At 38.9% G+C, this 12640-nt stretch overlaps 1 protein-coding gene across 1 annotated transcript in view; it reads right to left on the bottom strand.

Moving 5' to 3' along the window:
- Window positions 1-12640, bottom strand: part of LOC118410636 (dmX-like protein 2) — a 141722-nt gene that overhangs the window by 21279 nt on the left and 107803 nt on the right. Inside the window, exon 52 of the mRNA XM_035812420.1 lies at window positions 7353-7442. Within this exon, the coding sequence (XP_035668313.1) occupies window positions 7353-7442 (90 nt within the window). The remainder of the gene's footprint in view (window positions 1-7352; window positions 7443-12640) is intronic.

The raw sequence follows: 12640 nt of genomic DNA, 5'->3' as shown, positions 1-12640 counted from the left end.
ATCGAGGTAACCTAGTTTAGCGCCGTACAAAGAGGAACGAACGTCAATGTTTACTGTCATGCTTTGTAACCCCTCCTGAATTTACCGTTAAGCGTTACCAGACCTTCTGAATTTACCGTTAAGCATTACCGGGCCTCCTGAATTCACCGTTAAGCGTTACCAAGAACCCCCCATGCAGACCCTCTTCTGTGTCAGTGGGAAAGGTCACATTACCATGCATCCCTTTTTCTGAAGCGATTTTTTTTTTGGGGCGGCGAAAAAAAGCCGAACTCGTCTAGCCCGTACAAGCTTACCGGTGTATATTCCTTTCCCGGCATATTTTGTGTCCTTTGTTATTAACCAAGGAGCTTTATCTGTCACTCAAGAAAGGGTTCGATATCTGGTGTGGCAACCAGTGAAACAACCAGAGGGGCGAGTAGAACAGAAAAAACAACATCCCAACTCCCAGGATTCAAACCAGCAGCCGGATCACAAATCCAGTACGCTACCGCTGTCGCCACAAAAGCTCAGAGCTCCTTAGCAAGGATGGTAGGAACTACTTGAACCCACTGTTACACTAGTTGGGCAAAAGCAAACTTTTTTTGGGTCTTCATCCTGCACCAGGTTTTTTGGGAAGCAGTCATAGTCACTGTGCAACAGTGGTATCAAACGACCAAATGACCAACTTTGAAAGTAGCCCCCCCAACTAGAAGCAGTCCAGCTTTTATTTTCGAGCACTCGGGTCTGATTTTACCATGGTCATTACTGATAGAAGGGGGTCTGATAGCGAGCAGTTGTTTAATGTAACGCAGCTTGAAGGGCAAATTGAGCAAGGCACAGCTGGATTGGAAATTAGGCACAGAGGTGCTGACTTCATTCCATGATGCCTATATTAAACCTCCTTGGTTTGAGCAGTCTATTTATTACCTTATTATAAGTGGAGTCCACAATTACCATCAAATTTTCACAAAACTTCAAGAAAAATTATTCATAGTTTACCTTTAAATTGACAAAGACAACCTTGATTTACCCTTTAGGTTTAACCATTTCATATTTAAATAGATTAGTGTAAAAGTGAACTTAGGTTTCTGAAATTCTGTAATTCTTCAGTCTGTAATTTCTTGTAATAGTGTACCCCCAAGTTCCAGGATTCTTTCTGAAGGCCTTAGGTCCTCAGCACTACAGGTAGCCAGGATGTTTGGACCTGGGGAATAATTAGTCCTTTGATAATTGATAATTGGACACCAGCATCCTTTGCATATCTATAGAACAATAGCTGACCTTACTTTGAACCCGCATTACAATAGCGCATACTTACTTGAATTTTCAACAAGAGGAAGCAAGCCCCTGGCTTTCTTAGGCCCAATTTTAAACTTTATGAAATATTCTCTGGAACAAAAATTCAAGTGTTAATCTTATGATGGTCAAAATATGACCAACCAGATCAAACAAATCTCAAGTTCCTGACCAAGGAGCTTTCATTCTTTGCCACGTTCAACTTGGTACTGCGTTTACAATAGATATCATTGCATGCATGGAAGGAGCATTCGAATAGAGCAGTTTTCATTTGATGAAAACACCCATGTGTGAACAGCCGTAATGGCTCTGTCGGCACAACTGTTGAACATGTCATGGGCAACTTGGACCCCATTCAAATGAAAAAATACAAGTGAGTTAAATGAGGAATCCGATTAAAGCTTTCTGTTGGATTAAAAAAATGCGTTCACATTTAATCGGATTAAACTCAAACTTGCGACCACGACCACCCCGAGTCGGGCACACGTCGTGCTTCCAAAATGTTGCCAGACTACCTCATAATTTTGAAGGATTTAGTGACATTGATATTATATATGATAACTGTTGAGAAATTGGCTGGCTTTTGATGCGTCGACAGTCAACAAGAACATGGCGCTTGTGAGGTCATACAGGTTGAACTGGGGGTAGAAATGTTGCGCGGGGTGTGATTATACTCTACATTTAACTGTAGTACAAAATGTAAATGTATATGTTGAAAAAGTTGCATGAATAGGAGAAACTACTACTAAAACGTTTGTTGCATACTTTTTTGCCGGTGTGTAGCACTCATATCTTAGTGTCATTGATTTAGATATGAATTATAAGGCCATTCCTGCAGAAATTCCTGCAGGAAACATTCTTCCTGCAGGAATTTACCTTTCTCCTGCAGGAATTTCTGCAGGAATGCCTGCAGCATTCCTGCAGGAAAAACGCTTCCTGCAGGAATTCCTGCAGGAAAAACGCTTCCTGCAGGAATTCCTGCAGGAATTCCTGCAGGAAGAAAATTTTCAAAATGAATATTCATGAAAGTTATTATCATATTTCACAACTGTGCATCATACTTGTCAATCATATGTAAAGACTTTGCACCAAGTGCTTTTATATTGAAAATATTAGCACATTTCAAAATGGGAAAAACGGAATTCCAATCTTAAGATGGAGCTTCTTAGTAATATACTCGGTTGTTATTTTTTTCTTTGGAGGAAGTTTCAAGCTATCAATCCCAATCTTACAAACTTTAAGGTTAAGCAGTTATTCTCAGTTTAGTTTAGTTTGGTTGGTTTGGTTTGATGCAGATCTCCATAAGTGACTGATGCATCACTACTCTTCCTGGAGTCCAGGCAAATGATGTAAATCACCTTGTGGCTGATACAAGACGGATGTTTGTCAGCAGCAGTTGTGGTAAAGTAGTTGGTATAGTAAATGCAATGCAGCTTTGCTACCCGTATGGCTCTGGTTTTGGCCTAGCACATGTACACCGGGTCACCTCTACTATTCTCGATAAGTGTGTTTGGTTCTTTGACGTTTGACTCTTTGGCTAAGTTCTAAAGTTCCCTCATACAGGGGAGGGGCTGCTAAACCGAATTGCCCATTCCCTACATGGTTAAGCCATGCCAAACAATCACTTAAAAACACATTTACCTACATTTCAAACCTCAAGTTTTTACCCCCACTGCAAAGCTGGATTTGTCAGGTTTGTTTTGGTTGAAAAAGCCAGAGTTCAACTCAGGCATTTTAACGAGCTACAGCCAGATGATTGTCATGATGTCAGGATTTCACCCCCTCTCCTAATGGATCAGTCCATGTCTGTCTCCCAATTGAATATGAATGTCACCCACAGGTCAAAGCATGCCAAAGGTCACAATTTTTGGCAAGATTTTAAAAATATACATGCTTCAGTCCCTCTTGCAGAAATCTCGACCTTTGTGATCAAAATTTGCCCATGGAAAAAAAATCATTATCAATGAAGAGGCTAAGGGTAGGCACCGGGCACTTTCTGCGCAGCTCCGGAAGAGAACTCCCTCCCCTATACAGGGCCACTGACTTAACCTAGTTGTCCAAAATGACAGATGTAATCCCTTACAACAAGTTTGAGCTGGGGTCGACCCTAGTATCAAAAACTGTACCAAGAATCCATGAACTTGATCCAGAAGGCCCAGCAGTGAGGTTGCATTACCACTTGCGCCGTGGGGACATGCCGTAGCTTATCCCCACCTGCAAGAGAGTTTCTTTCCATGTCTCAACTAACTTCAGAGAAATCAATTCTCTTTCAAGACCCAGATACTTACTTACAGAGTGGAGAGAGTTGTAGAAAGACTGATTGCTGCTGCAGAGTGTCTGACCACTGCAGCAGCAGGACACAGTGGACCAATACTACAGTTACTATACTTTCTCCTGGAAGTACCAGTTTTACTATGCAACAAGCATGTCTCATTGAAAGTGTTTTACAATGTAGCCTGACTTCCTTTCTCTGGAGAAGAGTTATCAATGCTATCAATAACAAAGACCAAATATCCAAGCTAACGACTCAATATTCCATCCAGGACTTACATAGTTTACTTATTTCAGAAAACAAACACAAGTAACCAAGCAAGTCGTGCCTCTAACTTGTATTCGCTTATTTTCTTTCATGAGTTATCACATACTGACCAGCCTATTAACTCGCCCTAGATGTAAGTTCCAGCTAACATATCAATCTCCCTTTCTGTTCCAAACATGGATTGAAAGCGACACTTCCTGAAGTAACCAAGCAAGTCGTATCGCTGGCGTTTATTCGCTTGGCTTTCTTTCATGAGTTATCACGTACAGACCAGCCTGTTAACACGTCCTATATGTGAGTTCCGGCTAACATATCAATCTCCCTTTCTGTTCCAAACATGGATTGAAAGCGACATATCCTAAGGTAACCAAGCGAGTCGGACCACTGACTTTTATTCGCTTGGTTTTCTTTCATGAGTTATCACGTCATACACACCAGCCTGTTAACACGTCCTAGATGTACATGTAAGTTCCAGCTAGCATTATCAATCTCCCTTTCTGCTCAAAACATGGATTGAAAGAGACATATCCTAAGGTAACCAAGCAAGTCGTATTTCTGACATTTTTTTGCTTGGTTTTCTTTCATGAGTTATCACGTACAGACCAGCCTGTTAATATGTCCTAAATGTAAGTTCCAGCTAGCATTATCAATCTCCCTTTCTACTCAAAACATGGATTGAAAGCGACACTTCCTAAAAGTAACCAACGAGTCGTATCACTGACGTTTTTTTGCTTGGTTTTCTTTCATGAGTTATCACGTACAGACCAGCCTGTTAATACGTCCTAATTGTAAGTTCCAGCTAGCATTATCAATCTCCCTTTTGGTTCCAAACATGGATTGAAAGCAACACTTCCTAAGGTAACCAAGCAAGTCGTATCTCTGACGTTTTTTCGCTTGGTTTTCTTTCATGAGTTATCACGTACAGACCAGCCTGTTAACTCACCCTACATGTAAGTTCCGGCTAACATATCAATCTCGCTTTCTACTCAAAACATGAATTGAAAGCGACACTTCCTAAAGTAACCAAGCAAGTCGTACCTCTGACGTTTATTCGCTTGGTTTTCTTTCATGAGTTATCACATACAGGCCAGCCTGTTAATACGTCCTGAATGTAAGTTCCAGCTAGCATTATCAATCTCCCTTTTGGTTCCAAACATGGATTGAAAGCAACACTTCCTAAGGTAACCAAGCAAGTCGTATCTCTGATATTTTTTCACTTGGTTTTCTTTCATGAGTTATCACGTACAGACCAGCCTGTTAATACGTCCTAATTGTAAGTTCCAGCTAGCATTATCAATCTCCCTTTTGGTTCCAAACATGGATTGAAAGCAACATATCCTAAGGTAACCAAGCAAGTCGTACCTTTACACTACCAAAAATGCTTTTTCTTGTTTATCTTGTTTTCCTCACAGAAAATTTTTCTTCCAGGAAGAAAATTATTCTGCCCCCAAGAAATCTTAGAAAAATGTGCTTGTCCATGGGGCAAGTAAATTTTTGCTTGTCAAGTTTTAAAGAAAATTTGAGATTTGTTTTCTTGTATTTCTTAAAATGCCTTTTGTTGTTTATCTTGTTTTGCTTCCTCACAGAAAATTTATCTTCCAGGAAGAAAAAAATTCTTGTATTTCTTAAGAGTTGAATCTGGTTAGAAAAAAAACAAGAATTTGTAGAATTTTTTTCTTGCATTATAAGAAAAAATAAGAAGATTTTGCTTATGTCTAAAAAAAGATTTGGAGTTTCTTGTTTGCTTGAATTTTTTTCTCAATTTTCTTCCTGCAAGAATATTTTTCTTCATATAAGAATTGTCCATGGGGTAAGCAAAATAAGAAAAAAATCATTTTTGGTAGTGTATAAGTTATCACGTACAGACCAGCCTGTTAACATACCCTAGATATAAGTTATGGCTAACATATCAATCTCCCTTTCTGCTCCAAACAAGGATTGAAAGCGACATTCTCCTGACCTGCCCCTTGAGCCTGTTTGATCCCCTAACATATCTACAACCCTCATATTCCAAAGGAGAAACGACATATCTGGGTTTCGCATTGAGCCTCTTTGATCGTCCATTACTCATGTGACAATGAGTGGACGGCATCTGCACTAAAGCTGTTAAATATTTCATGTTCACACTGTGGACTATAGATTGTATCAGACTAAACTGGGGTGTTTGGTTGGGCATGCGAAGGCCACACACTTGAATCCCACTGATTTACAAACATTTGGAAGAACACAGATCAACGTCTTCACCCAAGGCCGCATGGAGACGGCTCGAAAAACATTCTTAGCACCAGATCTGGGCTTAACTCACTGACAGTCATTTCTTCAATGAGCTAAGAAAATTCTGTATACTTTATAATGAGACTCATTCCTAGCTTATACATGTAAGTGCCTTCCCTGTAGTTTTATGAAGTGTTTCTAATTGCAATATATGCACAGGCTTACTTGATAAATTACCATCTTTTCATTCATTTATCTTCATCTACAAGGAATGTAGTATACAAACTATATTAATTGTCTCTACCATGTACTTGCAATTAGCCTATGGGCATGACCTTGCAAATAAACTTTCTTTCTATAAATATTATCATTAATCATTACCTGATCGTATTACTCACTGGTAGGTTATGCTTGGTACTTTAATTTTCGGTAAAAAAGGAAGCATACTAATAATCATAGAAACAAGTGGTACACAGTTATAGTTCCATTTACACAGGTATTGAATAATGACATACCTAATCTACGGACTCCCCTGATACCCATTAGGCAATTGTAACGGCACCTGTAGCATATTGGGTTAACCTGTCCAATAGTTCCTTGACCCTCTTAACGACATGATTGCAGTTATCCCTAGGGACCAATTGGTTTGATGTGACGTACGTCACCTGCACGGAGCTCATTTCATGTGTCAAAGGTGCTGCACTCAGCTTTGTACCTTATTACCGGACAGCCATAAAGTATTTCAAGCCTGACACAATGGGGTTACGCTATGATCTGTCCACAGGCTGTTACTTCCTATTTCTTGATCCGCACTAAGGGTGGGTACCGGTACAGAAAATTTAGGTACAGGTATGGCTCAGGTCTGGAGGATCAGGTCCAGGTCCGGACCTGAACTTGGACCTAATTGTTTGTAAATGGGTGATACTCAAAACAATGTTGTCCATATTTCGCTACAAGGCAATCTGTTTGGTAGAGTGTCCTATCTTCACGTAAACGATTCTAACTGCCTCTGTTAACCATGTTGACTCTAGAAACTTGACTTATAATAATCAACCAATACTTTGCTCTTGATATTTTCTTGGACCAATGCAATAAGTCTCAAAACATGTGAATGCCTGCCGCCGTAGGGTTGGTATAATCTGTTCCTTTTCTATTCGTTCCAACTGAACTGGTCAAACAAGAAAAGAATGGTTTTGTCCCTAATCTGCAAAAAAAAGCAGGTTTTGAATGAGGGTTAAATGATTGTGTATTAAGTAGCTGGTTTAAATGTTAACAGGCGATTGGGAAATACACAACAAATGAATAAACAAACAAACAAGGATACAGATATCTCCCTTCCTCCCACTAGAGATAAGCAGCTGCTGCTGGGGTGCGTACACGATCGCCGGGCTCCCGCTCTCGTGACACGTAAAACCTGGAGAAAAACAACAAACAACATTCATGACATCACAAAATGCACAACTTAACGTAACTCTTGGCAATTCCCATCAATTCATTTTCTTGTTTCTCAGACAGTTTAAACTAACAATTCAGCAAGAGGAAATGACGAAAATAAAGTCTCCTGCATGAGAAGAAAACTTAAACTTGACATAAAGTTCACTTTGTGTTGAATATGAAAATTATGGAAACATTAAAATTTCATATTTCTGATGAATTTAGACAAACCCTGTATAAGAAATCTGTTCCCCCATCCACTCATCTATAAAAAAGCTGACTCTACTTACAGTTAAAAGCCAAAAGCATATCACTTTTGTATGCCCTGTATGTTTAGCTAGTGTATTGTTATATTCTTTTCTGACAATAGGATTAATATTATGTTAAACTTGGTTAATTCACACAATCCGCAACCCGTACTAAGCCCCTCGAAGCATAAATGTTGTCGCAAGTGTCAGGTGTCTGACGTTCAGAATCTTATCTTGTATGGTCACGAGAACCAAAACATTTAATCAGCGCTGCCTCAACATCATCAAAAGAGCAGTTCAGTCAACCACACATCTGATCCATGTTGATTGGCACCCACGTCAGCAACCGTTGCGACTTTCAGGTCAACTCCACATCAAAAGTTATCAACCGCGCTTTTGTACAAGAGGGTCAAGAGTTCAAATGCTGGCTTACAGTCTTCATCCGATTTCACACAACATTAGACAATCTTGAGTGGCAGTTAGAATGATAAACTACATTATGTACAGGACCGGTGTAGCGGGTTATGCACACCAGGTGGCAAGCGGAAGATAAGCTTTGTCGTTCAGATAATGGGTCAAACTCAAGCAATGCTCACTGACTGTAACAGTTATACAGGGTCCTGTGTACAAATGATCAGATTTGGGGCAGTTCAATTTGCTTATTAAGCCTTTGTATTCACATGAACGACTACTATCTCAGCATACAGAAAACCAATTGTAAAAAAAAATGAGGGCGACCCATTTAAGGTTTCTACAGTATCTCTATTACTCAGCACGTATATAACACCAGCTTGTAAGTATGCAGGTGCCTGCTTAATATGTATATCATATATTCTCAAATGAAGGTATCACACTAAATTGCCTATTCACACAATGCCATTTAACTCGTGGCGATACTTTATAATATCATTATACTGTTATGACAAGATTTATACCATGAATCAAACTGTTCTTGGAATGTCAGTTTCTTCGGAGAAAGACTGAAACTGAAGACTGCTTTCATCAACCTTAAGTATTGTACACTTACTTGCATGAGGTGCATGGTTAATGTTATCTGTCCTTTTTTGTTACTCATCAAAAGTTGGTACAGCTTGGTTCATGGTACCTCCATGTCACTTACAGTTTGGTCTTCTTCCAGCCCATTTCCAATACTGGCCTACATGTCAACCTGACCAACTGTCACATATCAATACTAGGTCAGCAGGTAGTGCCAATTCTATTTGACATGCAATCACAGCTGCCAGATACAAACTGATCCATAAAATTGCCCCAAGGCTTTTGTAGGTCATCAGTACTGATGAACTACAAAAGTCTTGGAGCAATTTTAGTCACTTAATACAGTCAAGTAGTTTCCGGTAGTTTTAAGTTAGCTTAATGTCCTCCTGATGATATGCATTTATGCCAAATTATGGATTACATTTGAGCACCCATGATTGAATGTCATTTTCTCTAATAAAGTATGCAGCCCTGATTTGGGGCAAGTCTCAGACAGATCAATGGGCTGAAAGGTTAAATGTTAAAACTTGTACGTCCCCCTTCTTCACCAACTTTGAGCAGGCCTTGAAATTTATGATGTTTTCCCCAGGTTATTTTCCATAAAGCAACCTGGGGTTTCACTAGTAATGTAATGTTTTATTGCAAATTCATGCCCATGGGGCTAATTGCAAGTGAACGAAATCAAATACATGGACTGATTAAGTGATTTGTATGTGTATACAGAATATCGAGTACGATTCTAAAACTTACTATTGTTGGGTTTGACTTCTTTTTTGGAAACAGTTGAAAATGAAATGTCCCACATGTTCTATGATTGATTTGATGATCTTAGCAGAAGGTCTGTCTTTTGTGTGTTTTAAAAAAATGAAAAGTTCAGTGTGATTTCGAACACTCTTTCAAACAGTGTGTTTCTTTCAGCATCGAATTTGGGACATTCACAGATGAAATGTGTTTGTCTCTATATCCTTGTGAAATGCCTACTGCAACTCCATGCTTTAATTTAGGCAATTTTACCATTCATCCATGCAATAACCTCAAATTAAGTGCACACCAACTTTGGTAACAACTTGTTGCACCTTTTCAATTTTGAAATGTATAGAAAGTGCATACTTTATAGATCCTTGCTACTTTTGACGTCATATATTCTGTCTGACCCTAATAACTTCTTCCTAATGATCTCAATGAAAGAGGGTTCAAACTTTTCTTTTAGTGCCTTTCCCAAGGTGGCATGTCTGGGGATTCAAACCCTGGAGCTATGAGTACTGGGCCAAACCATGATACCAATGCATATACAAATAAATACAACACAACAAGGGAACACTAGTAAGATGAGGATGGAAAAAAACAAACCTTCTTTTGTGGTGTTGAAGCAAAGTTAAGTCTGTGCAATGAATAATGATTATTTTTTCACATGCCAGCTGCAGCAAATCCAGCTTAGTGAATAAGTCAATATTTGTCATGAAGTTGAAATATGAGCATAATAAATCTAGCTTAGTGTATAAGCCAATATTTGTCATGAAGTTGTTGAAATATGAGCATAATACACTAAGAGAACATGTTGAAAAAATTCAATTTTTACGACATGTTTGGAGCCTTAATTGAACATGCAGTACCAGTATAATTGTAAATTCTTCCTCCATAAATGGGTAATTGCTGAAATAACTTTTATATGGGCACGCTCAGGGGTAATCTGCAGCTGCAATAAAACATACCCAAACTAGTCAAATTAGCTTGAGAAAATCCTTTCACATCCGATTTGGGGTCTCAAATGGATGTCTTTGACAAACAACTTACGAGTACCAGGTCCTGCATGATGTATTACATATTAACTTTGTCATGTTGTTGCTCAGTCAAGTTGCAAACTACAGGAAAAGGTGGTAGAATTTAAACTAAGAATGCGATGATAAATAAGCTGTGGTAAGAAAGCTTTAGATTCATTTTGAAACAATCTTTTAAGACATTTTTGCAAGTTTAATCCTGACCCTTGTCCTGTCTTGGTCACAGACAGCTGGTATAATTCACGAGCTGTTTTTTTGTACTCTCTGGCTAGACCATTGACTGAGACTCCTATGAGCGGCCAGTTAGGCTATTTTTGGAACCAGTAGATTCGGACGTACACGTACATGTATGGCAACGGAAGGGACTACTATTGATCTATGAATATTCAAGGTTGTTTCACATATTTCACAGGTTTTGTGGAGGCCTTACATACCAAGAAATCATTAACGTTTTTCCTATTTTTAAAATTAGTTATTGCTTTAAATTCCAATTTAAAAAAAAAACTTTTTGTCTTTCCAATGGCAAAATAAACCACCGCAAACGTAAATAAAAAGTAATACAGCGTGATCAATTTCATTTTACAAGTTGAATTTCCCTAACTGGCCTTTGAGAAAATAGATGTTGACAGTGTCAAGTCTCAAGGGATCAATAGAATTATTAGTAATTTGATCCAAGTCTATTGGGCCTTTGAAGCTGTCAACAGTTGATATAATGAGGTTATGGATGCTAGATGAGTTCAAAATTGACAGGTAAAGAAAATAAGATCTGACTGCTGACCATTTTTTGCAAGTTTGAGAAAGTAGATGTCGGCTGTGTCAGGTATCGCGGGATGACCAATCAAAGTCTTGCGGCCTCTCCTGGCAGTTAAGTGTCAGAGATATGAATCATCATGAGGTGAGAGTCTAGCGAATGCTTCAGCCACAATGGGAAATAGGATGTAGTTTACGGTATTTTTGCACTTTCGGGCATGAACCCTAACTAAACTAATGGGTTACTTTTGAGCATGGCCAGATATCAGGTTGATTTTAACTCCAATTTATAATCAACCTGGGGCATGGTAACAAAATGTTGCCTTACACTAAACGTGAGCACATCGAGACGCTGTACCCCGCAGTATTCGGGAGTCTGCTAGACTTTGGGGGCTTTATTCATTAAAAAGATATATCATTCTGTTGTAAACAATCTATCTCACATAGTGAAGACTGCTTTAAATTTACATTATTTTATATTTAACGGTTATAAAAGTATGACTCAGCTGTGTATCTTTCTCAGAAAGAAATGAAAATAAAGAGAACATAACTGGGAAACTGTCACAGTGACAAATTGATGAAAAATTGAAACAAAGCAAACTTTAAGATCAATTTGGAAAATCATGCAGTCTAGAATATGTACAATCATGTAGAGCTGTTGAAAAAGCCTGAAGATTTATTGGACCTGTGTTATAGCAACAAACTTTGTTGTGCTATCAGTGGGTCGAAACATAATGACATAGGGGTAAAATATTCCATAAATGCACACTTTCTTTGACACTTTTAATGGCTACAATCATAAGAGGACACATAATTGGCACTAAAGGGGTTTAAAGAATTCTAATATTCCATAAACCTATACATCTTTCCATCGGTTTACCCAGCAATTTTACCAATTACTCAAATGTCATTTGGGCTGTTATGTAAGGATGGAACAAAATTACCAAACTAAATTCTCAAATTGCTCATTCATTATGGGGCACTGAGGTGTGCGGCATTGTGTGGTATACCAGTGTTAAGATCAGAATCAAGAGGTTCAGGGTTCAAGGTAGCAGAACACAGTATTAATGGGCGAACCCCGGGGCATATGACATAGTATGGATAAACTTGTTGCAGGAGAGGTAAAAAGCCTTATTTGAGGGGCAGCCAGATATAACCTGTGCTGCGTGGTCACGGAAGGTGTCGACTCTGAGACTGCATGGTTTGGATTGTGAAAGTTTTCTATTTTGTGTATAAATGCGCCCCACTACGCAACTGCCCTTCTAGTGTGAGCCGGCTGCAGTTCTGTGACCTCCGCAGAGGGGCATTTCAATGAGGGCGTGAGAAGACGATACGCCGACAAGATTTTTTTTGTTTTTTAATATGTTGTGGCCTGTACCTTCAACTCAAACATATCCGTTTTTGGT

Source organism: Branchiostoma floridae, chromosome 2, assembly GCF_000003815.2.
Source record: "Branchiostoma floridae strain S238N-H82 chromosome 2, Bfl_VNyyK, whole genome shotgun sequence".
NCBI classification, from domain to species: Eukaryota; Metazoa; Chordata; class Leptocardii; order Amphioxiformes; family Branchiostomatidae; genus Branchiostoma; species Branchiostoma floridae.
Note: the sequence above shows the minus strand (reverse complement) of the source record. Positions and strands in the feature narration are given on the sequence as shown.